The sequence below is a fragment of the Mustela putorius genome, unplaced genomic scaffold, assembly GCF_011764305.1.
Source record: "Mustela putorius furo isolate JIRA1106 unplaced genomic scaffold, ASM1176430v1.1 tig00004030_pilon_pilon_pilon, whole genome shotgun sequence".
NCBI classification, from domain to species: domain Eukaryota; kingdom Metazoa; phylum Chordata; class Mammalia; order Carnivora; family Mustelidae; genus Mustela; species Mustela putorius.
Genome location: NW_025422166.1, coordinates 34,205 through 59,985, shown reverse-complemented (window position 1 = coordinate 59,985; position 25,781 = coordinate 34,205). Strand labels below are relative to the sequence as shown.

General features: G+C 40.3%; 1 protein-coding gene across 1 annotated transcript; it reads right to left on the bottom strand.

The window, feature by feature from the left end:
• Positions 1 to 11,627: 11,627 nt before the first annotated feature.
• LOC101673877 (SLA class II histocompatibility antigen, DQ haplotype C beta chain-like) lies at positions 11,628 to 17,365 on the bottom strand. The gene is made up of 5 exons (XM_045072314.1): positions 17,214 to 17,365; positions 15,440 to 15,709; positions 13,610 to 13,891; positions 13,017 to 13,127; positions 11,628 to 12,529 (listed from the first exon to the last, which is right to left on the bottom strand). Exons 1-5 carry the CDS (start codon positions 17,323 to 17,325, stop codon positions 12,462 to 12,464), a joined length of 843 nt encoding a protein of 280 aa, XP_044928249.1. The 5' UTR covers positions 17,326 to 17,365; the 3' UTR covers positions 11,628 to 12,461.
• Positions 17,366 to 25,781: the final 8,416 nt, after the last annotated feature.

Below are 25,781 nucleotides of genomic sequence, written 5' to 3'. Positions count from 1 at the left end.
CAACCTATGGAATGTGAAAAAAATATTTGTAAACCATCTATCTGACAAGAGGTTGATGTAAGGTTACCCATACAAATCAAGAAAAAGGAAAACCAACTGATTTAAAAGTGGACAGAGGAGAACTTCCAGGGAAGAGGGCAGAGTAGGAGGATCTTAGGCTCACCTCACCCCATGGATACAACTAAATAACATCCACATCATTGTAAATAACCCAGAAAATCACGTGGAGCCTGGCAGAAAAGACTCTCCACAGAAAAATGAAAAAATACCACGTCCAAGAAACAAGGAAGGGCAGAGATGCTGTTGGGAGCTAAATGGAAACACAGGACTATCCATAGGAGGAGGGATGCTGTGGGCCCCAAGAGGGGAGATAAGCAGACCCTTCACACCAGGCACTCTAGGCACATGGAACCCACACAGGGAAGACAAATCCCCATAACATTTGACTTTAAAAACCAAAATGACACAATTTTGCAAGTTCTTAAATCAGTAAAGCTTAACACCTAGAACTTTAAAAATCAGCAGGCATGGCTCCTGGGGAGCCAGAGGGCAATAGGAAACTGGGTCCTTGTCCTTAAAGAGACAATACAGCACACAACCCTGTGAAGATACAGCATGCAAGCAGCAGTTTGAAAACAGCCTGGGGTATACAGGAGGGATTTTTCTTTACTAATCACAGACCAGATGCTAGAGTGGCAGGAATGTTGGGGAGATTTCTTCAAGAACAAAAGAGCTAGTGGTTCCCATTTCCATCTCTTACCCTTCACACTAGACACACAGACACCCGTTAGAACCAGAGTAACAACAAACTTGCTACCTAACTTGCTAACCGTGTGCCCCACCTCCACATTCTCTTAGGGATGCAACCCTTCAACCAGACCTCATCATCAGGATCCCTCCACATCAGACACATACAAACTTTGATAACACCTCATACCCTGTCCCACCTTCTCCTGTGGACCTACCCCTTGAAGGTAAGGAGAACCTTTATAGATGACTGACCTGAAAGTCAGAGCAGACAAAACACAACAACAGAAAACAGACAGCACACACCAGAAACACTCCCTGAATTGGCAGGCCCTGAACACAATATGACCTCTTCATGAAGCCATTATTCTCAGAAGCAGGAAATATATTAGACTATTCTAACACGGAGAAGAAGAAGAAGGCAGAGGCCTAGACAAAGTGCCAAGACAGAGGAAATCATCCCAAATGAAATACGAAGATAAGGTCATGATCAGAGATCTAAGTGAAACAGGTATAATTAATATGTCTTGTGGAGAATTTAAGGCAACAATCCTAAGGATACTTGCTGGACTTGAGAAAAGAATGGAAGACTTCAGGGAGGCCCTTACCACAGAGATAAAAGAGTTAAAAAGGAATCAGTCAGGAATGAAAAATGCAGTAACTGAAATTGGGAACAGGATGGATGCAGTGAACACAAGGCTGAAAGAAGTAGAAGAACAAATACAAGATATAGAACACAAATAAATGGAATATAATGAAGCTGAACAAAAGAGAGAAAAAAATATTATGGAACACAAGAACAGACTTAGGGAACTTAAGGAACTTGATGACTCTATAAAATGCAATAACACTAAGATTACAGAAGTCCCAAAAGAAGAGAGAAGAGGGGGGAGAAAATTTTTTTGAGGACGTATTAGCTGAAAACTTCCCTATAATCTGGGAAATAAATAATCTGGGGAAGGAAACAGACATCTACATCCAGGAAGCACAGAGAACTCCCATCAAAATCAACAAAAGCAGGTCAACACCAAGACATATTGTAATTAAATTTGCAAAATATAGCAATAAGAGAATCTTAAAACTAGCAGGACAAAAGTAGTTCTTAAATTACTATAAGGGTAGTTACAGATATCACAGCAGATTGGGATCATTCCCTGCATATTTTCAGACCACAATGCTCTAAAGCTAGAACTCAACCACAAAAGGAAGTTTGGAAAGAACCCAAATACATGGAGACTAAACAGCATCCTTCTAAAGAATGAATGGGTCAACCGGGAAATTAAAGAAGAATTGAAAAAAATCATGGAAACAAATGATAATGAAAATACAACGGTTCAAAATCTGTGGTACACAACAAAGGCAGTCCTGAGAGGAAAATATATAGCGGTTCAAGCCTTTCTCAAGAAACAAGAAAGGTCTCAGGTACACAACCTAACCCTACACCTAAAGGAACTGGAGAAAGAACAAGAAAGAAACCCTAAGCCCAGCAGGAGAAGAGAAATCATAAAGATCAGAGCAGAAATCAATGAAATAGAAACCAAAAAAACAATAGAACAAATCAACGAAATTAGGAGCTGGTTCTTTGAAAGAATTAATAAAATTGATAAACCCCTGGCCCGACTTATCAAAAAGAAAAGAGAAAGGACCCAAATAAATAAAATCATGAACGAAAGAGGAGAGATCACAACTAACACCAAAGAAATACAAACTATTATAAGAACATACTATGAACAACTCTACGGCAATAAATTTGACAATCTGGAAGAAATGGATGCATTCTTAGAAACATATAAACTACCACAACTGAACCAGGAAGAAATAGAAAGCCTGAACAGACCCATAACCAGTAAGGAGATTGAAACAGTCATTAAAAATCTCCAAACAAACAAAAGCCCAGGGCCAGACGGCTTCCTGGGGGAATTCTACCAAACATTTAAAGAAGAACTGATTCCTATTCTCCTAAAACTGTTCCAAAAAATAGAAATGGAAGGAAAACTTCCAAACTCATTTTATGAGGCCAGCATCACCTTGATCCCAAGACCAGACAAGGATCCCACCGAAAAAGAGAGCTATAGACCAATATCCTTGATGAACACAGATGCAAAAATACTCAACAAAATACTAGCCAATAGGATTCAACAGTACATTAAAAGGATTATTCACCACGACCAAGTGGGATTTATTCCAGGGCTGCAAGGTTGGTTCAACATCCGCAAATCAGTCAATGTGATACAACACATCAATAAAAGAAAGAACAAGAACCATATGATACTCTAAATAGATGCTGAAAAAGCATTTGACAAAGTACAGCATCCCTTCCTGATCAAAACTCTTCAAAGTGTAGGGATAGAGGGCATATACCTCAATATCATCAAAGCCATCTATGAAAAACCCACCGCAAATATCATTCTCAATGGAGAAAAACTGAAAGCTTTTCCGCTAAGGTCAGGAACACTGCAGGGATGTCCATTATCACCACTGCTATTCAACATAGTACTAGAGGTCCTAGCCTCAGCAATCAGACAACAAAAGGAAATTAAAGGCATCCAAATCAGCAAAGAAGAAGTAAAATTATCACTCTTCGCAGATGATATGATACTATATGTGGAAAACCCAAAAGACGCCACTCCAAAACTGCTAGAACTTATACAGGAATTCAGTAAAGTGTCAGGATATAAAATCAATGCACAGAAATCAGTTGCATTTCTCTACACCAACAGCAAGACAGAGAAAGGGAAATTAAGGAGTCAATCCCATTTACAATTGCACCCAAAACCATAAGATACCTAGGAATAAACCTAACCAAAGAGACACAGAATCTATACTCAGAAAACTATAAAGTGCTCATGAAAGAAATTGAGGAAGACACAAAGAAATGGAAAAATGTTCCATGCTCCTGGATTGGAAGAATAAATATTGTGAAAATGTCTATGCTACCTAAAGCAATCTACACATTTAATGCAATTCCTATCGAAGTACCATCCATCTTTTTCAAAGAAATGGAACAAACAATGCTAAAATTTATATGGAACCAGAAAAGACCTCGAATAGCCAAAGGGATATTGAAAAAGAAAGCCAACGTTGGTGGCATCACAATTCCGGACTTCAAGCTCTATTACAAAGCTGTCATCATCAAGACAGCATGGTACTGGCACAAAAACAGACACATAGATCAATGGAACAGAATAGAGAGCCCAGAAATAGACCCTCAACTCTATGGTCAACTCATCTTCAACAAAGCAGGAAAGAATGTCCAATGGAAAAAAGACAGCCTCTTCAATAAATGGTGCTGGGAAAATTGGACAGCCACATGCAGAAAAATGAAATTGGACCATTTCCTTACACCATACACAAAAATAGACTCAAAATGGATGAAGGACCTCAATGTGCGAAAGGAATCCATCAAAATCCTTGAGTAAAACACAGGCAGCAACCTCTTCGACCTCTGCCGCAGCAACATCTTCCTAGGAACAACGCCAAAGGCAAGGGAAGCAAGGGCAAAAATGAACTATTGGGATTTCATCAAGATCAAAAGCTTTTGCACAGCAAAGGAAACAGTTAACAAAATCAAAAGACAACTGACAGAATGGGAGAAGATATTTGCAAACGACATATCAGATAAAGGACTAGTGTCCAGAATCTATAAAGAACTTAGCAAACTCAACACCAAAAGAACAAATAATCCAATCAAGAAATGGGCAGAGGACATGAACAGACATTTCTGCAAAGAAGACATCCAGATGGCGAACAGACACATGAAAAAGTGCTCCATATCACTCGGCATCAGGAAAATACAAATCAAAACCACAATGCGATATCACCTCACACCAGTCAGAATGGCTAAAATCAACAAGTCAGGAAATGACAGATGCTGGCGAGGATGCGGAGAAACGGGAACCCTCCTACACTGTTGGTGGGAATGCAAGCTGGTGCAACCTCTCTGGAAAACAGCATGGAGGTTCCTCAAAATGTTGAAAATAGAACTGCCCTATGACCCAGCAATTGCACTATTGGGTATTTACCCTAAAGATACAAACGTAGTGATCCAAAGGGGCACGTGTACCCGAATGTTTATAGCAGCAATGTCCACAATAGCCAAACTATGGAAAGAACCTAGATGTCCATCAACAGATGAATGGATCAAGAAGATGTGGTATATATACACAATGGAATACTATGCAGCCATCAAAAGAAATGAAATCTTGCCATTTGCGACAACATGGATGGAACTAGAGAGTATCATGCTTAGCGAAATAAGTCAAGCGGAGAAAGACAACTATCATATGATCTCCCTGATCTGAGGAAGTGGTGATGCAACATGGGGGCTTAATTGGGTACGAGAAGAATAAATGAAACAAGATGGGATTGGGAGGGAGACCAACCATAAGTGACTCTTAATCTAACAAATCAAACTGAGTGTTGCTGGGGGGAGGGGGTTTGGGAGAAGAGGGTGGGATTATGGACATTGGGGAGGGTATGTGCTTTCGTGAGTGCTGTGAAGTGTGTAAACCTAGTGATTCACAGACCTGTACCCCTGGGGATAAAAATATATGTTTATAAAAAATAAAAAAATAAAAAAAAATACAAATGGAAGGAACACTTTCAAATTCATTTTATGAAGCAAGCATAACCCCGATACCAAAACCAAGGAAAAAGCACACTAAAAAAGAGGTTAAAATCCCTGAAGAACATGGATGCAAAAATTCCCCCATAAAATACTAGCACACCAAATCCAACAGTACATTAAAAGAATCATGTCACCATGATCAAGTGGGATTTGTTCCTGGGCTGCAAGAGTGGTTCACTATTCACAAGCCAAACAATGTGATACACCACATTAATAATATATGTTTATAAAAAATAAAAAATTTTTAAAAAAACACACACACATTAATACAAGAAAGGATAAGAACCATATGGTCCTCCCAATAGATGCTGAAAAAACATTTGACAAAGTACATCTATTCTTGATAAAAAAAAAATGCTCAACAAAGTAAGATTAGAAGGAATAAACCTCAGCATCATAAAGGCCATATATGGGGAAAAAACACTCTTAATATCATCCTCAATGGGGAAAAATTAAAAGCTTTTCCTCTATGGTCAGGAAGAAGACAGGAATGTCTACCTTCAGAACTGTTATTTAACATAGTATTGGGAGTCTTGGCTATGGCAATCAGACATAGAAAGGCATCCAAATTGGCTAGGAAGAAGTCAAACCCTCACTATTTGCAGATGATATGATACCCTATATAGAGAACACAAAAGACTCCACCAAAAAGTGCTAGAACTGACACACAAATTTAGTAAACCAGCAGGACAGAAAATCAATGTATAGAGATCTACTGCATTTCTTTATACCAGTAATAAAGTAGCAGAAAGAGAAATCAAGGAATCAATCCCATTTATAATTGCAACCAAATAATAAGATGCCTAGGAATAAACCTAAATGAAGAGCTGAAAGATCTTTATGCTAAAAGTTATAAAACATTCATGAAAGAAATTAAAGATGACACAAGCAAGTGGAAAGATATTCCATGCTCATGGGCTGGAAAGGCAAATATTGTCAAAATGTCCATACTTCCCAAAGCAATCTACACAATCATTGCAGTACCTATCAAAATGCCAAATGCATTTCTTCACAAAGCTAAAACAAAAAAATCCTATAATTTTTGTGGAACCACAAAAGGCCCTGAATGGCCAAAACAACTTTGAAAAACAAAAGCAAAGCAGGTGGCACCGCAGTTCTGGATTTCAAGGTATATTATAAAGCTGTAATGATAAAAACAGCATGGTACTGGCACAAAAACAGACACAAAGATCAACGGAACAAAATAGAAAACTCAGAAATAAACCCACAACCATATGGTAAATTAATCTGTGACAAAATCACAAAAGAATATCCAGTGGGAAAAAGACAGTCTCTTCAACAAATGATGTTAGGAAAACTGGACAGCAACATGCAAAAAAATGAAATTGGGCCATTTTCTTACACCTTACATGAATGTAAATTCAGAATGGATTAAAGACCTAAATATGAGAAAATAAACCATTAAAATCCTAGAGAAAACATAGGAAGCAACTTCTTTGATACTGGCCACAGCATTTCCTTACTAGGTATATCTCCTGAAGCAACAGAAACAAAAGTAAAAATAAACTATGAGAACTTCATCAAAATAAAAAGCATCTGCAGAGTGAAGGCAACAGTCCACAAAGGCAACCTATGGAATGGGAGAAGATAGTTGTAAATGACATAGCTGATATATGGCTAATATCCAAAATGTATAAAGAACTTATAAACTCAACCCCTAAAAAACAAATAATCCAATTTTTAAAAGGGCAGAAGACATGAAAAGACATTTTTCCAAAGAATACATACAGATAGCCAACAGACACATAAAAAGGTGTTCAACATCCTTCAACATCAAGAAAATACAAATGAAAACTATAATGAGATATCACCTCACACCAGTCAGAATAGCTAAAATTAACAACACAAGAAACAACAGGTATTCAGGATTCAGAAAAAGGGGAACCTTTTTATATTGTTGCTGGGACTGCAAAGTGGTACAGCCACTCTTAGAAAACAGTATGAAGATTCCTCAAAAAGTTAAAAGTAGAATTATCCTACAATCCAGCAATTGCACTACTAAGAATACAAAATACTAATTCAAAGGGATACGTGCACCCCAATGTTCATAGCAACATTATCAACAATAGCCAAAGTATAGAAAGAGCCCAAATGTCCATTGATTGATGAATGGATAAAGAAAATGTGGTAAATATACACAATAGACTATCACTCAGCCATAAAAAAAAAAAAAAAAAAAAAAAAACAAGTAGAAAAGAAATCTTGCCATTTACAATGATGTAGATGGAGCTATAGAGTATTATGCTAAGCAAAACAAGTTGGTCAGAGAAAGACAAATACCATATGATTCCATTCATGTGTGGAATTTAAGAAACAAAATGAACAAAGGAGAAAAGAGAAAATCAAAAAATGGACTATTAACTGTAGGAGCTGGGTGGGCAGATGGGAGAAATCAGCATTGGGAGTTAAGACTAAATTTATTATGATGAACCCTGAGTAACATATAGAATTGTTGAATAACTCTACTACACACGTGAAACTATGTAGTACTGTATGTTAAATATACTTGAGGTAAAATTTAAAATTAAAAAAAAATGTAGCTTTGAAGACCACAATTTTAAAAATGGGGAGAGGAACTGAGTAGACATTTTTCCAAAGAAGACAGACAACTTGCCAGCAGTACATATATATAAAATATTCAACTTAGGCAATCATCAGGCAAATGCAAATCAAAAGTACAATTAAATAGCAGCTCTCACCTATTTGAGTTCTCAGAAAGACAAGAGATAAGTTCTGGTGAGGATGTGGAGAAAAGGGAACTTTATGCACTCTCAGAAGGAATGTGTATATTGGTATGGTAGATAACCACTATAGAAGGCAGTAAGGATGTTCCTTGAAAAAATTAAAAATAGAACTACTGTATGATCCAACAATATCACTTCTGGAAATACATTCAAAGAAGATGAAAACTAGATATCAAAGTAATATCTATACTACCATGTCTTTTGCAGCATTATTCACATCTTAGCACAATAGCTAAGATATAATAATATCCTAAGTATATCCACAGATAAATGGATAAAGAAGATGTGATATTTATTTACATATGAATAAGAAGGAATACTGCCATTTGATTGAAAGTAAGACCAAATACTTACAACCAGTAGATTATTCTAGGATACCCATACATTTTTCTCCAAGGAATAAGCCTAAAAAGACAGCTCTTTTTGCGGTGCCTGAGTGGCTGTGGGTTAAGCCTCTGCCTTCAGCTCAGGTCATGACCTTGGGATCCTGGGATTGAGCCCCACATTGGGCTCTCTGCTCAGCGGGGAACTGCTTCCCTCTCTCTCTCTGCCTGCCTCTCTGCCTACTTGTGACCTCTCTCTGTCAAATAAATAAATAAAATCTTTTAAAAAATAAAAGACTCAGCTCTTTTTGTTAGCAAACTTCTTTGTATAGGCTGTTCTTATTTTGACTAAATAATCAGTTAAAGACTGTTTCCCAATGAAATGTGGCAGCAAGGAATAGTTGTTTATATGAAACTGTCACTGGACAGAAGGAAGAAGACTCTGATCTTATTATTAAAAGGATACCTGGTTGGCTTCCTTGGTGGAGCATATGATCTCTGGGCTTTGAGTTTGAGCCCCACCTTGGGTGTAGAGATTACTTAAAAATAAAACCTTAAAAAAAAAAAAAAAACCAAGAAGAAGAACCCTTCTTGCATAGGACCAAGATGACAATGCTGACCTGTAAGAAAATCCTAAAATACACTCTACCACTTACCACCACAACAGAGCTTAGGTTTCAACTACAAAAATCAGATCTCATTGTTTCCCTAAACTCTGAATCTGGTTTAATCTCTAGCCCTACCTCTTCACTTTGCAGGGTCAAAAGCAAAGAGCTACATACAGAGACCAAGGGCTCCCTGGACATCTAGCACAATCCCTTCCCATTTTCCCAAGAGTGTCACTCCCTCTTGACTCCCACAGGGAATGACAATGTCTACCCTGAGGAAGACAACAAAACCAGTACAAAACTCTGACCACTCAGGCATCTTGTTAGGGAAGATTCAGACCATGACCTTGGAGAGCAAAATCCTGAATGTCAGTATTTGTCCACCTTCATAGTGCCCATGAATGACTGAATGATGATTGCATGAATAAGAAAGACAAAGGCACCAAGGAAGCCTCATTCTCCATTCTGACCTTGTCCAGGAGACTAAAGGACCTGCCATTGCCTACTGAGGCCCACTGAGTGAGTGGGAGAGCAGGGAGGTAAGAAGCCTGTTACTCATTGGCATCACCCTTCATAACCTCCGAGTAAAGTTCCCAGTCACATGTCTTAATAACAAAACCTGGAGACTGAGATTGAGACCACCATTTATTGCTGGGCCCACATCAAAGGAGCCACTCTGTACAGTGACTTTCTTACCACCTGTCAGCAATCAACAAGTCACTATGTTCACAGACAAGAGGAACCCTATCCTCTGAGAATCCTAGCTCATTAAGGCCATTAGAAGACTTTCCAGGAGATAAGGGGTGGAATGGTTGTGAGTTGGTGCCCCAAAAAGGGACTCTAGAAGCAGAGGGGATCTCAGCCACTTATCCCCTGGGGTCCATGACATAAGAACAAACTGCCCCTTGCACCACTCCACTGTGGTGGGCTCTGGAGGGTGCTCCACATGGCAGGTGTGGACATATTTCCACTGGGGGATCATCTGCAGCTTCACCAAGACCTGGAAGATCCAATACCTGTCCCCAGAAAAAGGGGTGGATACAAGGCTAGTTATCTGCACCCAATGCAAGTGAGGGTTTTTTTAAGAGATGTGCACGTTACTCAAGCCTGACCAATCAGAATCTTCTAAAATTGTTCAAACGTTAGTAGATACTATAAAAACACACAAGGGAACCAGACAGATAGATGTACACACAGAAATAAAGACGAGATAAGATGTGAGGTAATGAGAAAGAGAGAGATGCAGACAGAAACAAAAGGATCCAGATAAATAATGCCAAAGGTGCAGAGAGAAATAGAGGCAGAAATGCAATGAAAGAGTGAGAGACAAAACAGAGACAGAGAGGCAGAGACAGACATAAAAAGATGCAGGGACATCCCCATGTTGATTGCAGCGTTGTTTACAATAGTCAAGATAAGGAAACAGCCCAAGTCTATTAATAGATGAATGGATCAAGATGTGACATAAATATACAATGCAATATTACTCTACCATAGAGTATTATATCTTACCATCTACAACAACATGGATGGAGCTACTGAGTATTATATTAGATGAAGTAAATCAAAGAAAGACAAATACCATATGATTTCACTTATATGTGGAATCTAGAAAACAGAACAAATGAACAAAAGAATAACAACAACAAAAAAAAAAACAGAAATAGACTTGTAAAAACAGAGAACAAACTAGAGGTTGCCACAGGAGAGATGGATAGGAAGATAGGCAAGATAGCTGAAGAGGATTAAGATGTACAAACTTAGAGTTATAAAAGAAATAAGTCATGGAAAGAAAAAGTCAACATAGTCAATAATATTGTAATAAGGTGACAGGTGGTGACTATATGTATTGTGGTAAGCATAGAATAATGTACAGAACTGTCAAATCACTGTATTGCACACCAGATACTAACATAATATTATATGTTAACAGTACTATAAGAGTAAAGAAATAGAATAAAAAGATGCAGAGAGACACACGGAAAGAAATATGAGGAACAAAGAAAGACACATAGAAAGAAAGGTGCATAAATACAGATATAACAGAAGGATAAGAGGGAAATCAAGATCTCATTGAATGTCAGGATCTAGTAACTTCTGAAATCAGCTTGACCCCAGACTTCCTCGTAACATGAACAAACTAAGCTTGAGTTGAGTTTCTATCACATGAAACAGAAATAGTACTTTTATTGTTAGTTATATTTCCTCAAAATAAAAATGGACCTTGATCAGTGTGACTTGCCAAGATATACTGGAAACACCCCTGTGGTTCTCTGAGACACCAGGGGTCACTATATCTTCCCCACATAATCCCGCTGTCAGCTTACATACACGACGCTCACCGCACCTAAAAAGAGGCCGGCACACCCTTAGGCCATTGCACGGAACAATATCAAATACCCATGAAGGATGTGACTATCGAACTGATCTTCTATCTCCTCTGCCTGCTCTTCACTTGGCACCCACAGGTGTCCCTAGTCTTCTTCAAGGAGCAGTTATGATCCTTTCCTTCTGCACTGATTTCCTGCCTCCACCCAGTTAAGAAGACTCAGGGTACAGAGAACTCATAATCATGTTTAATCACTGTAAAATCTCTACATTCAGGTAAATCGCTTCAATGTGTTCTTCTTGCACCATCTGAGAAGGAAGAATGGAAACAGAAAAGCCCTTGGGGTGGGAGTAGATGCTGCTGGCAGGGAGCTCTCAGGCAGAGGCTCTGAGGCCAGTGCAGGAAGCAGCACCACAGTCAGATCCTCGGGGCAGGGGTCATAGGAGGTGACCTGGTGACTCTGTCAGAGGCACTGTAGGATTCAGGCAGCTGGGAATTCTGGGCAAGGACAGGCAGAATCCCAAGTATCCTCCGGCATCAGTGCAGAAGCCCTGTAGAAAAGAGGGTATCAAACAGGGGACGCTGAGGAATGCGCCCTCTCCCCTCCTCTCAGGGTCACTGCAGCATCAGAGAGAGTTGGGGTCCATGGCATACTGTCATCACCTCCCCTAATATCTCTGGAAAGGTATTATTAACTCCCCAGAACAGGGCACTCCAGCTGCACACATGTGTGGGAGGCAGTGGAGCAGCTGTTAGCCTTTCAGAGGATATTAAGTTTTACTAAATGTAATGATAACTCACCTTCGTTCCACCACTAGTGACCTTTCATTTATAAACTCTCACAGGCAGTAGCTGCCAATATGAAACACAACAAAAAGGGCATCATCCTGGTATCTAACACCCAAGACGTGGCTCTGGTTCCACGTTTCACAGAAAGATGTGGCCTCGATCTGGAACAATGGGTCTGCCTACAGAAACTGGGCAAACTTCTCCCTAACTCTTGATCTCTGTCGCAGGGACGAGGCCATGAACTGAGCGCCTGACCTCATGCTCTGCCCTCTTTCACGGGTGCCCACACCGCCACCGAATCAGAGCAGAACTTGTACCTGCTGGCGGAGACTCACGAGGTCCTACAAAAAGAAACGATACAGACAAAGGTCTCATTACACAAACAGCCAGTCTCTCACTCACCCCAAAGGGAGGTAAGATAAGAAACTTAAGTGGAATTTTACTTTGTCCCTACCCATCAACCACAGGACCTTGACTGCCCTAAGTTAAATCCCCCAAAATGAATGAAATTGTCCCCAGTAGGAAGGGAAGCAGATGCTCTGACCCTCATAAAGAACAAAGCTTTCAGAAAGGAGCCAGAGAGACAATGATGAGCTGTCAGGAAGCCCTAGAATATACTCCACCTGAGACCTCCATGATGGGGCTCCTTTCAACCAGTAACGTCAGAGTCCAAAGCCTCCCCCTAGGTTGTTCCATCTCCTCCCACCACCAGCCCAGCCTCCTTCCTTTCAGGGTCAGAAGGAAAGAGCTACATCCAGAGGCGCAGGACCCCCTGAGCAGAGGGCCTCAGGCACAGCCCTTCTCCCCCATTTCCCCAGAGCGCCTTACCTTTCTGGCTCCTGTGACGGACGATAAGGCCCAAACCGAGGAAGATCAGCCCCAGCACAAAGCCTCCAATGCCACTCAGCGTCTTGCTCTGGGCAGATTCCGACTGTGCCCCTGGGAGCAGAGCCTGAGTGTCAGGCTGAGTGTCCCCATACCCCACAATGTCCCTTTGGGAAGCCTGAAGTCCAGTCTGAAGTACAGGACCTGGGGGTGCCAGCAAGCCCAGTGCTCCCTTCTGGCCACCCTTAAGGGGAGGAAAGGACCCACTGACAGACCCTCACACCTAGTGGGTATGTGAGAGTAGGGGAAAGCTGGATACTGCTCCTCCAGACACAGCCCTAACCTCGGACTCTAAGACCCCAGTCCCTAGCCAGAGTATAAATCCTTCAGAGCTACAGGGCTGGGCTGTAGGGTCAGGGTGTAGAGAATGATCTCTCTAATATCTAGAAAGACAATGAGATCGAGATTGTTCTGATGCTCCTGCCATGGGCATCAGTAGTGACATCAAGGATGAGGAATGGAATGGGACGGGCTGGAGGAAGCTCTTCTTTCTGTCTTGTGGGGCCCATGGTGAAAGGAAACGGATTGTCCCTTACACCACTCCACTGTGATGGGGCTCTGGAGGCTGGGGTGCTCCACATGGCAGGTGTAGACATCTCCTCGCTGGGGAGTCACTTCCAGCATGACAAGGATCTGGAAGGTCCAGTCCCCATTCCTAATAAGTGGAGTGGACACCACACCAGCTTTCTCCTCCTGGTCATTCCGAAACCACCGAACTTTGATCTGGCCTGGGTAGAAATCTGTCACCGAGCAGACCAGCATGTTGTGGTGGTTCAGAACCTCCGTCCTGGATGGGGAGATGGTCACTGTAGGTTCCACTGAGGGGAGTAACAGACAAGAAAAGACAGTGAGATGTGAGACTGCACGGCAAGTCTCCCCATGGAGACGAGTCCTGTCTTGTTACCAGGGTGGAAAGATCCCTGGATTCTGAGTCTTGGATTAAGATCTGAGCTTGGCCACTGTATTAGTTCCAATAAACACGGGTCAGCTTACTTTTCAAAGTCTGAAGAAATAATAGTAATCATCCTGTGAAAGTTATTCTTTGTATTAACTGATAAAATGAAGCAATTTTAAATATTAGATTGCTGTATTACACACAACACTATTCATAAAATTTTTTTAATAATAGAAATAGTAAAGCAGGACTTCTTTCCCTCCACACCTGTTGACATATAAAGTGGTTGCTAATCTCTAACTCCCAAGGTCGTTAGCTGTGAAATTAAATTGTGTTATATAGATGGTGTGTGATAAGGTATTTGTCTAGACATATGTGCTTATTAAATAAATATCTACAATTAACTTGCAGAATGTCTACCCCTTAAGTGGATGATGATGACCTGAGAAGGAGTTCGGGGGAAGGAGGATGGGTAGGGATTAGGCAAAAGGAAACCTGAAACAATTTTTTTATTCAGTAATTTACTAGCATCAATTTATTGACTCCAAAAGTTCAGCTCTTCCTATTCTGACATTTGTTGAGCTTTTCTAAGAAATTAAAATTCTGCCTTCCAATATTGTTTGTATTTTTAGTAAACACTTTCTTGGACTTTGCATTCACAAACCCTAAATTGTTAAGATTGAAGTTACAAGGTTTACTTTAAAACATGAAGCAATATAATAAAGACTAATTAATACAGTCAGTCTTTAAGGCTTATTTACCTTTCTGTTTTCTCTTGAGCCTAGTGGATGAGAGGCCACCTGTATTTATTCATGAATTCCACAGAAGTTTGCACTCACTCTACCTGGCAGTCATCGTGTCATATACTAGGCAGACAAGGATGAGGAGTTCCTCCCCTCAGAGAAGTCCAGGACTAGTGGCAACCATTTAAGAAAACAGCATTGAGATGAATCATAATTTGAAACCAAAAGTCAAAATTTGGCTTGGTGACAACTCTTAACATATTTACCACGTGTGCCAGGTGTCCTCCCCCGACCAGGCCCAGCCCACTAAGCTTGGCAGGGGCTGGCACAGCTCACTGCAGGACCAGGGCAAAGACAGGTGCTCACTGGGCTCTGCTTAGGGAAAGGTGGGGAGGGAGAAAGCAAACACTCTTTTTTTTTTTTTTTTTATAAACATATATTTTTATCCCCAGGGGTACAGGTCTGTGAATAAGTAAGGAGCCGGGGAGACGCGGAAGTGGTGGAAACCGCATAGGAAACACAGCCCTACTGGAGGACCCACCCACGAGGGCTGCGAGGAAGGGCGGGGGCGGGGGTCTGTCCCCACCCCACTCCCTGTCCCCGCCTCCCCATCCACCTTGTGGGCCTGGGTCCCATGGAAGAGGCCACACCCACCGTGCTGGGTCTTGCCAGTACCCACGAGAGAGACGGAGAGGGAAGCCCAGCTAAGATCCAAAGACAGTGCTTACCTAGCCTCTGCAAGGTAGAACTCTTCTCCATCTGGTAGTTGTGTCTGCAAACTGTGTCCACCTCCGCCCGTGCCCGCTCCACGACATCTTTTTGTCTGTTCCAGGACTGGGCGATAGACCGCCCCACCTCTGTTACTGCCTGGTACTCCCCCACGTTGCTGTCAAAGCGCAGGACTTCCTCCCTGTTATAGATTAATCTATCCAGGAGCCGCACCCGCTTCGTCCCGTTGGTGAAGTAGCACTCGCCCTTAAACTGGAACACAAAATCCTCTGCGGGGAGTCACCGTGGGTCAGTCAGCTCTCCACCGCTCAGCCCAACTGACAGCCACCGCCCAGCGGGTCTTGTGGGGCACTAGCAGGTGGCCTGATAAACCTGAAGGCCTCCCTCCTTGGATGCCTGTCACCCTGAGCATCCTCCTTCTCAGGCCTGCTTGCCCTCCTCTGAGGGCTTCCAGAACCTCCTTCATACAGGGAGGGGAGGAAAGAAAGCCCCTCTCTAGGGACAAGCCCTGCGACCTCTGTGCTCTGCTGGGGCCTGAGAACTGAGGAAGACAGGGCAGTCTGGCTGATTTTACATCTATCCCTGTGCTCAAATCAGGACATTCTTACATGAAATCCCATTTTCCATACAACTTCAGGGAACCTCAGAGACAAACAAGTGTCCACCTAAGCACAACAGTTCAAGAAAATGAGGAGAAAAGTCGAAAATGAAGCTTGACCTCCTCCTGAAAAGCATATTCTCTTGGTCCTCTGCAGAGGGCCTTCCTTCTAATGCCTGAGTTACCCTGAGTTTCTGTCCCACCCACCCAACTGCACTGTAAGGTTGCTCACTCCTTCAGGGCTAGAAGGGACCACATCTTCCAAGTCCTAGAGAGAGACATTCATAGAAAGAACATAGTCTTTGAATAAGATAAAATAGATCCCATTAAACCCTTCCATTTACCAGCTTGAGTAGGTTACTAAACAGAATATTTGTATCATATATAAAATTTGTAAAACGGAAGTCATAATGCCTACACATAGGGGTGTTAGGAAAATCCAGAGAGAATTTATATGAAGATACTAATCCTGTGGCTGACATGGTTTCTCAGTATGTGCTATTTCCTCTTCTTTACAGTCTCCTTTCTCCTAAATTCAGTCCACCATCAATTCAAGTCTCTGAATCCCACACACGTTACTATTTGACCATAAACCAGTGAAACTTGAAGTAAAGACTTCCTGTCTGTGGTCACCCAGTCAGTTTCACTCAAAAACCAAGAGTTTGTATCCATTTGGACTCCACTCAGAATCAGGAATATAAAGTCCTTTTTGTCAAATACTAAGACTGGAGAGACTATCACTGCCCTGTATTTCTCCAACAGAGAATCCCATAGTGTGTAGCCTAGATAAGGTCTTGCAGGGACCTGAAATAAAAGATCCTGCTGTGTCTTCTTTGGACAAATTCTTATTTTCAAAAATAACTCCAATGTCACTTTGTCCCATCAGTGGTAGCAGATGCATGTTTTGTTTCCTCCTACCCATTATAAAATCCCCAGGATGGATTGAGTCCATAGATGTGGATGTCCTTATCTCATCATTAGAGTAGAAATAAGAATGTAACAGAGTTGTCTACCCCAAAGAGAGGAAACCTGTGATGAAAGACTATATATTTGGAAACCTGTGATGAAAGATTATATATTCTAAGATCACAGAACCTTCCACATTCCAGCCCAAAGCTCCTTCAGAACCTGGTGCCTAAGGTGGTGGCTCTGTGGAGCAGGTGCCCTTCACTTACGTGGAGAATCTCTGCCCTCAGCCACTGGGATATTTAGGACCACCAGGATCATCATTTCAGCTGCTGTCCAGAGGCCTTTGGAGATCCACAAAGCCATCTTCCCAGGCATCATTGGGAACAAAGACAAAAGAAATGGTAGTCAACACAGTTCCTACCTAGGAGCTCTGAGTACTCATTTCAGAGAATAAAAGCCTATGAAAGCTTCCATGCACAGTCGGATTGGAGAGTCCCTAGGAAGGGAACCAATCTGAACTATTGCCGAAGTACTTCACCTGTCTCTGGGCAGATATTTTTTATAAAGGTTCTCAGTCCAATACCTAGAACTGTGTCTTCATCAAATTATACTGGATAAATACTTGAGGTGAAGATTTTCTCCTAATTATAGAAATTCTAAAGACAGAATGCCTTAAGGGTTTAAAGAAACAAACAAAAAAATAACTCAAGAGTAGACATTTTTGTGACATTTGGGATTTTTAGTAATAAATAAGTGGGATCATATTTCAGGAAAGAAAAATAACTGTCACAGAGATGGCCACTTCTATTATCCTAGAAACTCTGAAGAGCCCTAAGTTGTGGTGGGAAGAGCATTGTTCTTATGAGAAAATGGTTTTTAGCTGCAGTTCTACCACTAATAGGTTTTATGAGAGTCAGCAAATTACTGACCCTCACTTTGCCCCAGGCTTCTCTTGGTAAAATGTGGATCATGTTTCACATATTTTATATCCAGATCATAATATATACAAACTTAAGTGTAATATGACTTGTTTAATATTGCAAAATGTTGGAGAATTAGTCCAAAATGGTGGAGGAGTAGGAAACTTTAGTTTTGTCTGGTCCCAGGAATTCAGCTAGATAGCTATCAAATCATTCTCTACCCTATGAACTCACCCTGAGATCTAAGAAAAGAATAGCTGCAACTCTACAAATAGAAAAGTAAGCACTTTCTGAAAGAATGGCAAGAGAGAAAAACTATCTACAAAAAAAAAGAACAAGAGACAGTATTGACTGTCAGGGACCTAATCAGTATGGATAAGTAAGAACTAGAGTTCAGATTAATGATTATAAAGATATTAGCTGGCTTTGAAAAATGCATAGAAGACAGTATAGAACCCCTTTCTAAGAAAGGTAAATAAAAGAACTAAAATCAATCAAGTCAAAATCAAAAAGTGTATTATTGAATAAATAAAATGGAGACTCTAACTATGAGTATAAATGAGGCAGAAAAGAGAATTAGTGTTACAGAAGACAAAATAATGGAGAATAAAGGAGCTGAGAAAAAGATAAACAACTATTGGATCACCAGGGTAGAATCTGAGAGATAAGTGATACTATGAAGTGAATCATTACTAGAATAATTGGGATTCCAGAGGAAGAGGAAGCAGGAAGGGGAGTGCAGAAAGTATATTGGAGCAAATTATAGTGGAAAACTTCCTTAACTGGGGGGAGGAAACAGACATTCACATCCAAGAGGCACAGAGAATGCCCCTCAAAATCAATAAAAATTGGTCAACACCTCCACATATAATAGTGAAACTTGCAAATCCAGGAGATAAAGAGAAAAATCCTAAAAGCAGGCTGGGGCAAGAGCTTTGCAACCTACAAGGGTGGAAATAATAGACTGGCACCAGACTTAACCACAGAGATCTGGCAGTCCAGAAAGGACTGGCAGGATATATTCAGGGCGCCAAATGAGAAAAATATTTAGCCAAAAATATTTTATCCAGCAAGGCTGTCATTCAGAATGGAAGGAGAGATAAAGAGCTTCCAGGACAAACAGGAGCTAAAAAAATTCATGAACACTAAACCAGCCCTGCAAGAAAAGTTAAAAAGGATCTTTTAAGCAAAGAGAGAGACCAGAAGTAACATAGACCCAAAAGGAACTGACACAATCTACAGAAACAGTGACCTTATAGTTAATACAATGGCATTAAATTCATATGTTTCAATAGTTACTCTAAGTGTAAATGGGCTAAATGCCCAAATCAAAAGACATGGTGGGGCACCTGGGTGGCTCTGTGCATTAAGCTTCTGCCTTTGGCTCAGGTTATGATCTCAGGGTTCTGGGATCAAGCCCCACATCGGGCTCTCTGCTCATCAGGGCATCTGCTTCCCCCTCTCTCTCTCTGCCTGCCTCTCTGCCTGCTGGTGATATCTCTGTCAAATAAATAATAAATAAAATCTTAAAAAAAAAAAAAAAGGAAATCCCTCCTTCTGCCTGACAGCTGGTACTTTCAAAAAAAAAGACATGGTGAATCAGATTGGATAAAAATGCAAGACCCATTTATATGCTGTTAATAAGAGACTCATTTTAGACCCAAAGACACCTTCATATTTAAAGTAAGGGGGTGGAAAACTATTTGTCATGCTAATGGATATCAAAAGAAAGCTTGGGTAGCAATCTTTATATCAGACAAATTAGATTTTACCAAAGACTGTAATAAGAGATGAGGAAGGACACTGTATAAGAACTAAAGGTTCTATCCAACCAGACTATCTAAGAATTATATTTATACCCCACATAGGAGCAGCCAATTAATAACAAAATTAAAGAAACACATTGATAATAATCCAGTAATAGTACGGGACTTTAACACCTAACTCGCTGCAATGGACAGATCATCAAAGCTGAAGATCAACAAGGAAATAAGAATATTGAAAGACACACTTGGACTTCACGGCTATATTCAGAACATTACACCTGAAAGCAACAGAATACACATTCTTCTCAAATGCACATTGAACATTCTCCAGAATAGATCACATACTGGGTCACAAATCAGTTCTTAATTGGTACCAAAGATTGAGATTATTCCTTGCATAATTTCAGACCAAAATCTTTGAAACTTAAACTTAATCACAAGAGTAATTTTAGAAAGAATGCAAGTACACGGAGGCTAAAGAGGATCCTATTAAAGAATGAATGGGTGGACCAGAAAATTAAAGAAAAATTTTTAAAAATTCATGGAAACAAATTAAAATGAAACCACAACTGTTCAAAACCTTTGGGATGCATCCAAGGTGGTCCTAAGAGGGAAGTATATAGCAATACAAGACTTTCTCAAGAAACAAGAGAAGACTCAGACAGCAAATAAAGCCTAAACCCAGCAGGAGAAGAAAAATGTTAAAGATTAGAGCAGAAATCAATGAAACGGAAACCAAAAAAAAGCAGTAGAGCATATCAAGGAAAGTAGGAGCTGGTTCTCTGAAAGAATTAATAAGATTGATAAACCCCCAGCCAGACTTATCAAAAAGAAAAGAGAAAGGACCCACATAAAATCATGAATGAAAAAGGAGAGATCACAACCAACACCAAAGAATATAAACAATTTTAGCATATTATAAGCATCTATATGTCAACAAATTAGGCAATCTGGAAGAAATGGTTGCATTCCTATAGAGGTATAAACTACCAAAACTAAAACAGGAAGAAATAGAAAACCTGACCAGACCAATAACCAGCAAGGAAATTGAAGCAGTAATCAAAAATCTGCCAACAAGACTCAAGGGCTGGATGTCTTCCCAGTGAAATTCTAACAAACATTTAAAGAATAATTAATACCTATTTTTCTGAAGCTGTTTCAAAAAATAAAAATGGAAGGAAAACTTCCAAATTCATTCCATGAGGCCAGCATCACCTTGATCCCTAAACTAGCACAGAGACCCCACCTGAAAGGAGAATCACAGAGCAATATCCCTGATGAACATGGATGCAAAAATTCTTACCAAGATACTGGCCAATAAGATCTAACAGTACATTACAAGTATTATTCACCACAACCAAGTGGGATTTATTCCTGGGCTACAAAGTTTGTTCAATCTCCATAAATCAACCAACGTTATACACTACATTAATGAAAGAAAGGACAAGAGCCTCATGATCCTTTTCTTTTCTTAATTAAGAAAAAATCCATATTTTCTTAATTAAAGTTCTTCACAATGTATAAATAGAGGGAACATACTTCAATATCATAAAAGTCATCTATGAAAAGCCCACAGTGAATATCATTCTCAATGGGAAAAAAATGAGAGCTTTTCCTCTAAGGTCAGGAACACTACAGGAATGTCCACTCTAACCACTGTTGTTCAAAATAGTACTAGCTGTCTTAGCCTCAGCAATCAGACAACAAAGTGAAATAAAGCCATTCAAATCAGAAAGAAGTCAAACTCTCACTCTTCACAGATATTTTGATACTTTATGTGGAAAACCCAAAAGACTCCACTCCAAAACTGCTTTAACTCATACACAAATTCAGTACAGCGGCAGGATATAAATTCAATGCACAGAAATCAGTCGCATTTCTATACACTAACAATGAGACAGAGGAAAGAGAAATTAAGGAGTTGTTCCTATTTACAACTGAACCTAACACTCTAAGACTAGGAATAAACCTAACCAAAAATGCAGAGGATCTGTACACAGAAAACTGTAGAACACTCATGAAAGAAATTGAGGAAGACAAAAAGAGATGGAAAAACATTCTATGTTCATGGATTGGAAAAACAAATATTGTTAAAATGTCTATGCTACCTAGAACAATCTATACATTCAATGCATTCCCTATCAAAATCACATCAACTTTTTTCAAAGACCTGGGACAAATAATCCTAAAGTTTGTATGGAACCAGAAAAGGCTTAGAATAACCAGAGGAATGTTGAAAAAGAAAAGCAAAGCTGGTGGTATCAAAATTTCAGGCCTCAAGCTCTATTACAAAGCTGTAATCATCAAGACAGTATGGTATTGGCACAGAAACAGACAGATAGATCAATGGAACAGAATAGAGAACCCAGAAATGAACCCTCAACCCTATGGTCAACTAATCTTCAACAAAGTAGGAAGGAATAACCAGAAAAATGACAGTCTCTTTAACAAATGGTGTGGGGAAAGATGGACAGCCGCATGTAGAAGAATGAAACTGGACCATTTCTTTACACTATACACAAAAATAGACTTTAAATGGATGAAAGACCTCGATGTGAGACTGGAATCCATCAAAATCTTAGAGAAGTACAAAGGTAGCAACTGCTTCAACCTTGGCTGCAGCAACTTCTTGCCAGACACGTACCCAGAGGCAAGGGAAACAAAGGCAAAAAATGAAAAGTTGGGACTTCAAGAGAAAAAGCTTTTGCACAGCAAAGGAAATAGTCGACAAAACCAAAGACAACCTAGAGAATGGGAAAAGATTTACACTTATCAAACTTAACTCCCAAAGAACAAATAATCCAATCAAAAAGTGGGCAGAAGACACGAACAGACATTTCTCCAAAGAAGACCTACAAATGGCCCAAAGACACATGAAAAACTGCTCAACATCAGTCAGAATAAGGGAAATACAAAGCAAAACCACAATGAGATACATACCACCTCATACCAGTCAGAATAGTTAAAATCACCAAGTCAGGAAATGATAGATGTTTGTGAGGATATGGAGAAAGGGAAACCCTTCCACACTGTCGTTGGGAATGCAAGCTGGTGCAGGCACTCTGGAAAGCAGTATAGAGGTTCCTCAGAAAGTTAAAAACAGAGCTATCCCTATGACCCAGCAATTACACTACTAGACATTTACCCCAAAGACAAAAATGTAGTGATCCAAAGGGGCACCTGCACCCCAATGTTTATAGCAGCAATATCTACAAGAACCAAACTATGGAAAGAGCCCAGATGTTCATTGACAGATGAATAAATAGAGAAGATATAGTATACATATACAATGGAATACTACTCAGCCATCAAAAATGAAATATTGCCATTTGTGATTACATGGGTAGAACTAGAGAGTATTGTGCTAAGCAAAATAAGTCAAACAGAGAAAGACAATTATCATATGATTGCACTCATATGTGGAATTTAAGAAGTAAAACAGGATTATAGGGGAAGAGAGGGAAAAATAAAATAAGATTAAATCAGTGAGGGAGACAAACCATAAGAGACTCTTAATCATAAGAAAAAAACTGAGGGTTGCTGAAGGTGAGGGCTGAAGAGTGATGGGGTGAGTGGGTAATGGACATTAAGGAGAGCTTGTGATATAAGCAGCACTGGGTATTTTACAAGACTGATGAATCACTGACCTCTCCCTCTGAAGCTAACATTACATTATATGTTAATTAGCTGAATTTAAGTTAAAGAAAAAGAGAGAAAATTTTTTTAATTTTCTTTAAATTTTAAAAAATTTTAAAGAAAAAAAATATATATATATATATTCTTCAGCTGCCATATACAAGTGCTGGGAATACCAGGTTATTATGTGGAGCAAAAAAACAAGCAGGAAAAAAAAAATAGTGACAACCAGACCTGTGGGGATGTGATTCTTCATTATGCAAGAATCTATTACATTTGTGCACTTGAATAAAAATATTTGAAAAGTTAAGCTCACTTTTCTCTTATAAGTTCTTCAGCTGCTTAAATCTTCCCTGAAATATGAAACAAGTTCATTGATATCAGAAAAGGTGCAATCTTCAAACGTTCACAGCATTCAGACACAATCACCTTTAGTTATAAGGGTAGAGAGTAAAAGATGTGGAGAAGCATTTCTGGGGCCTGAATAGTGTTGATGAGGGAGCAGATGTCAGAGTTACACATTGTGTACAGATGTGGCACTTACTGTACAAGTCCTAAGTTATCAAACTGTGAATAGGAGCAGTATCAATGTGGTGTTTTTTTTAACAATTCTATTCTTTATCAGGGTCCTCTTGTGCATGCGTGATTAGGGTCAGTTTTAAATGGTTATAGAGAAATTAGAATAGTGTGTGGCAAACATAAATAAACACAACATTAAGTATGTCCTACCCTTCTCTCCCTCCTTCTATCTCTTCCCTATATTTTGTGTTCCTTTATAACAGAGGTCAGGATCGGAAAGCAGAGTATAAGGGGTTTACCAGGTAAAAAGAAATAGATCAGAGACACAAGGGGTTTCCATTGGCGGCCCATGAAAGCAGTGAGTCAGCTCAGTATTCTGTATTAGATGCATGGTTCCAGAGCACCTGAGACTTAGTCCCCAGGCTTCCACAAGCAGTAGTGTACTTAGGATCAGGGTAACTCTAGAGTAACGAGAGTTTCCATGGTTGGGTGGAAGGAGAAAGGAGGGACATCAATCTGAGAGCTGGAATAGGATTGGGGGGCTAGGAGGAATGGTCAAAAGGGGACCTGGAAGGTACATTAGTCCCCACAATGCCCACCTCCGTGTCTCTCAGAATAAATGGAGAAGTCTGGCCCATCCCTTACCTCTTATCCTAAGGGGAAATTCTCTCCACTCTATTGTGGGGCTGTGTGGTAGAGGCTGTCACACCTGGACATTGCCCAGTCTCACAGGCCTCTTCACATAGACTTTGCAATAAGCAATAAAAGTATCAGCTTAAAACACTTTTTCTGATTGACTAAAACCTCATCTGCAAGGCTGTGGCTCAAGCTTCCGCCAGCTGTCTCCCCCTGAGCCAGGCAGCTTTCTCCATATTTCCTAGAGCTCTCTGTGCACCTCATACTCTGCTGCATTACTCAGGGAATCCACTGCTGGCCTGGTCTGAGAGGAAGACAACGCAGACACCTGATTCCAGGTGCTTATCTCAGTCTCCCTGCTGGGTCTCTGTGGAGGCAGAGCACTTAGGAAGAAGGCAGTGCGTACCCATGTGAGTAGATGATTCCATCAACAAAGAGTCATAAAATGGGTCAGGCTTACAGTAAGGAGCCTCTCCACAGGGGACACCCTTTGTTCCCCCAGACTGAAAGATAAGTTTTGGTCTCTTTCTTTGTGGAAAGTCAGCATTCCTTGGAATCTGTGCTTGAGCAGTGGAGTTAACTGTGAATATAATATTAGCAATCACCTTGAGACCAGAAGGGCCATCCAAGACAGCTTGCATGTTCTATAAATATATAAATAAAATCTTTTTAAATCTTTTAATATAAATTGGAATAAATACTTTAAGTTATTAAAAAATACACTTTGAATTCAGTAAATTTTATGAACTGATCTTTTAGAGAAATTAGCAAAAAGCCTTTGAAATGTTAAAATTCATAAAATAAAATACATCTCTAAAAGGATTTGATACATTTGTACCTGAAATGCTGGCATTTTGTTCTATTCACTAGACAACTAGTGAATAAATTCAGTGAAACTACTCATGAAACAAAATTTTGTTAAATTACTAAATGTGGCTGGAGGAGTCAAGATGGCGGAGAAGTAGCAAGCTGAGACTGCTTCAGCTAGCCGGAGATCAGCTAGATAGCTTATCTAAAGATTGCAAACACCTGAAAATCCATCGGCAGATCGAAGAGAAGAAGAACAGCAATTCTGGAAACAGAAAATCAGCCACTTTCTGAAAGGTAGGACCGGCGGAGAAGTGAATCCAAAGCGACGGGAAGATAGACCCCGGGGGGAGGGGCCGGCTCCCGGCAAGCGGCGGAGCAACCGCGCACAAAATCAGGACTTTTAAAAGTCTGTTCCGCTGAGGGACATCGCTCCAGAGGCTAAACCGGGGCGAAGCCCACGCGGGGTCAGCGTGGCCTCAGGTCCCGCAGGGTCACAGAAGGATCGGGGGTGTCTGAGTGTCGCAGAGCTTGCGGGTATTGGAACGGG

Excerpts from the sequence above, each read along its gene's own strand:
- LOC101673877 (XM_045072314.1), bottom strand. The coding sequence starts at position 17,325 with ATGATGCCTGGGAAGATGGCTTTGTGGATCTCCAAAGGCCTCTGGACA. Across the intron at positions 13,128-13,609 it reads CCCCATCACAGTGGAGTGGT|GGGCACAGTCGGAATCTGCC; the intron begins GTAAGGGACAAT and ends CTCTGCTCCCAG. Across the intron at positions 12,530-13,016 it reads CCGTCACAGGAGCCAGAAAG|GACCTCGTGAGTCTCCGCCA; the intron begins GTAAGGCGCTCT and ends TTCTTTTTGTAG.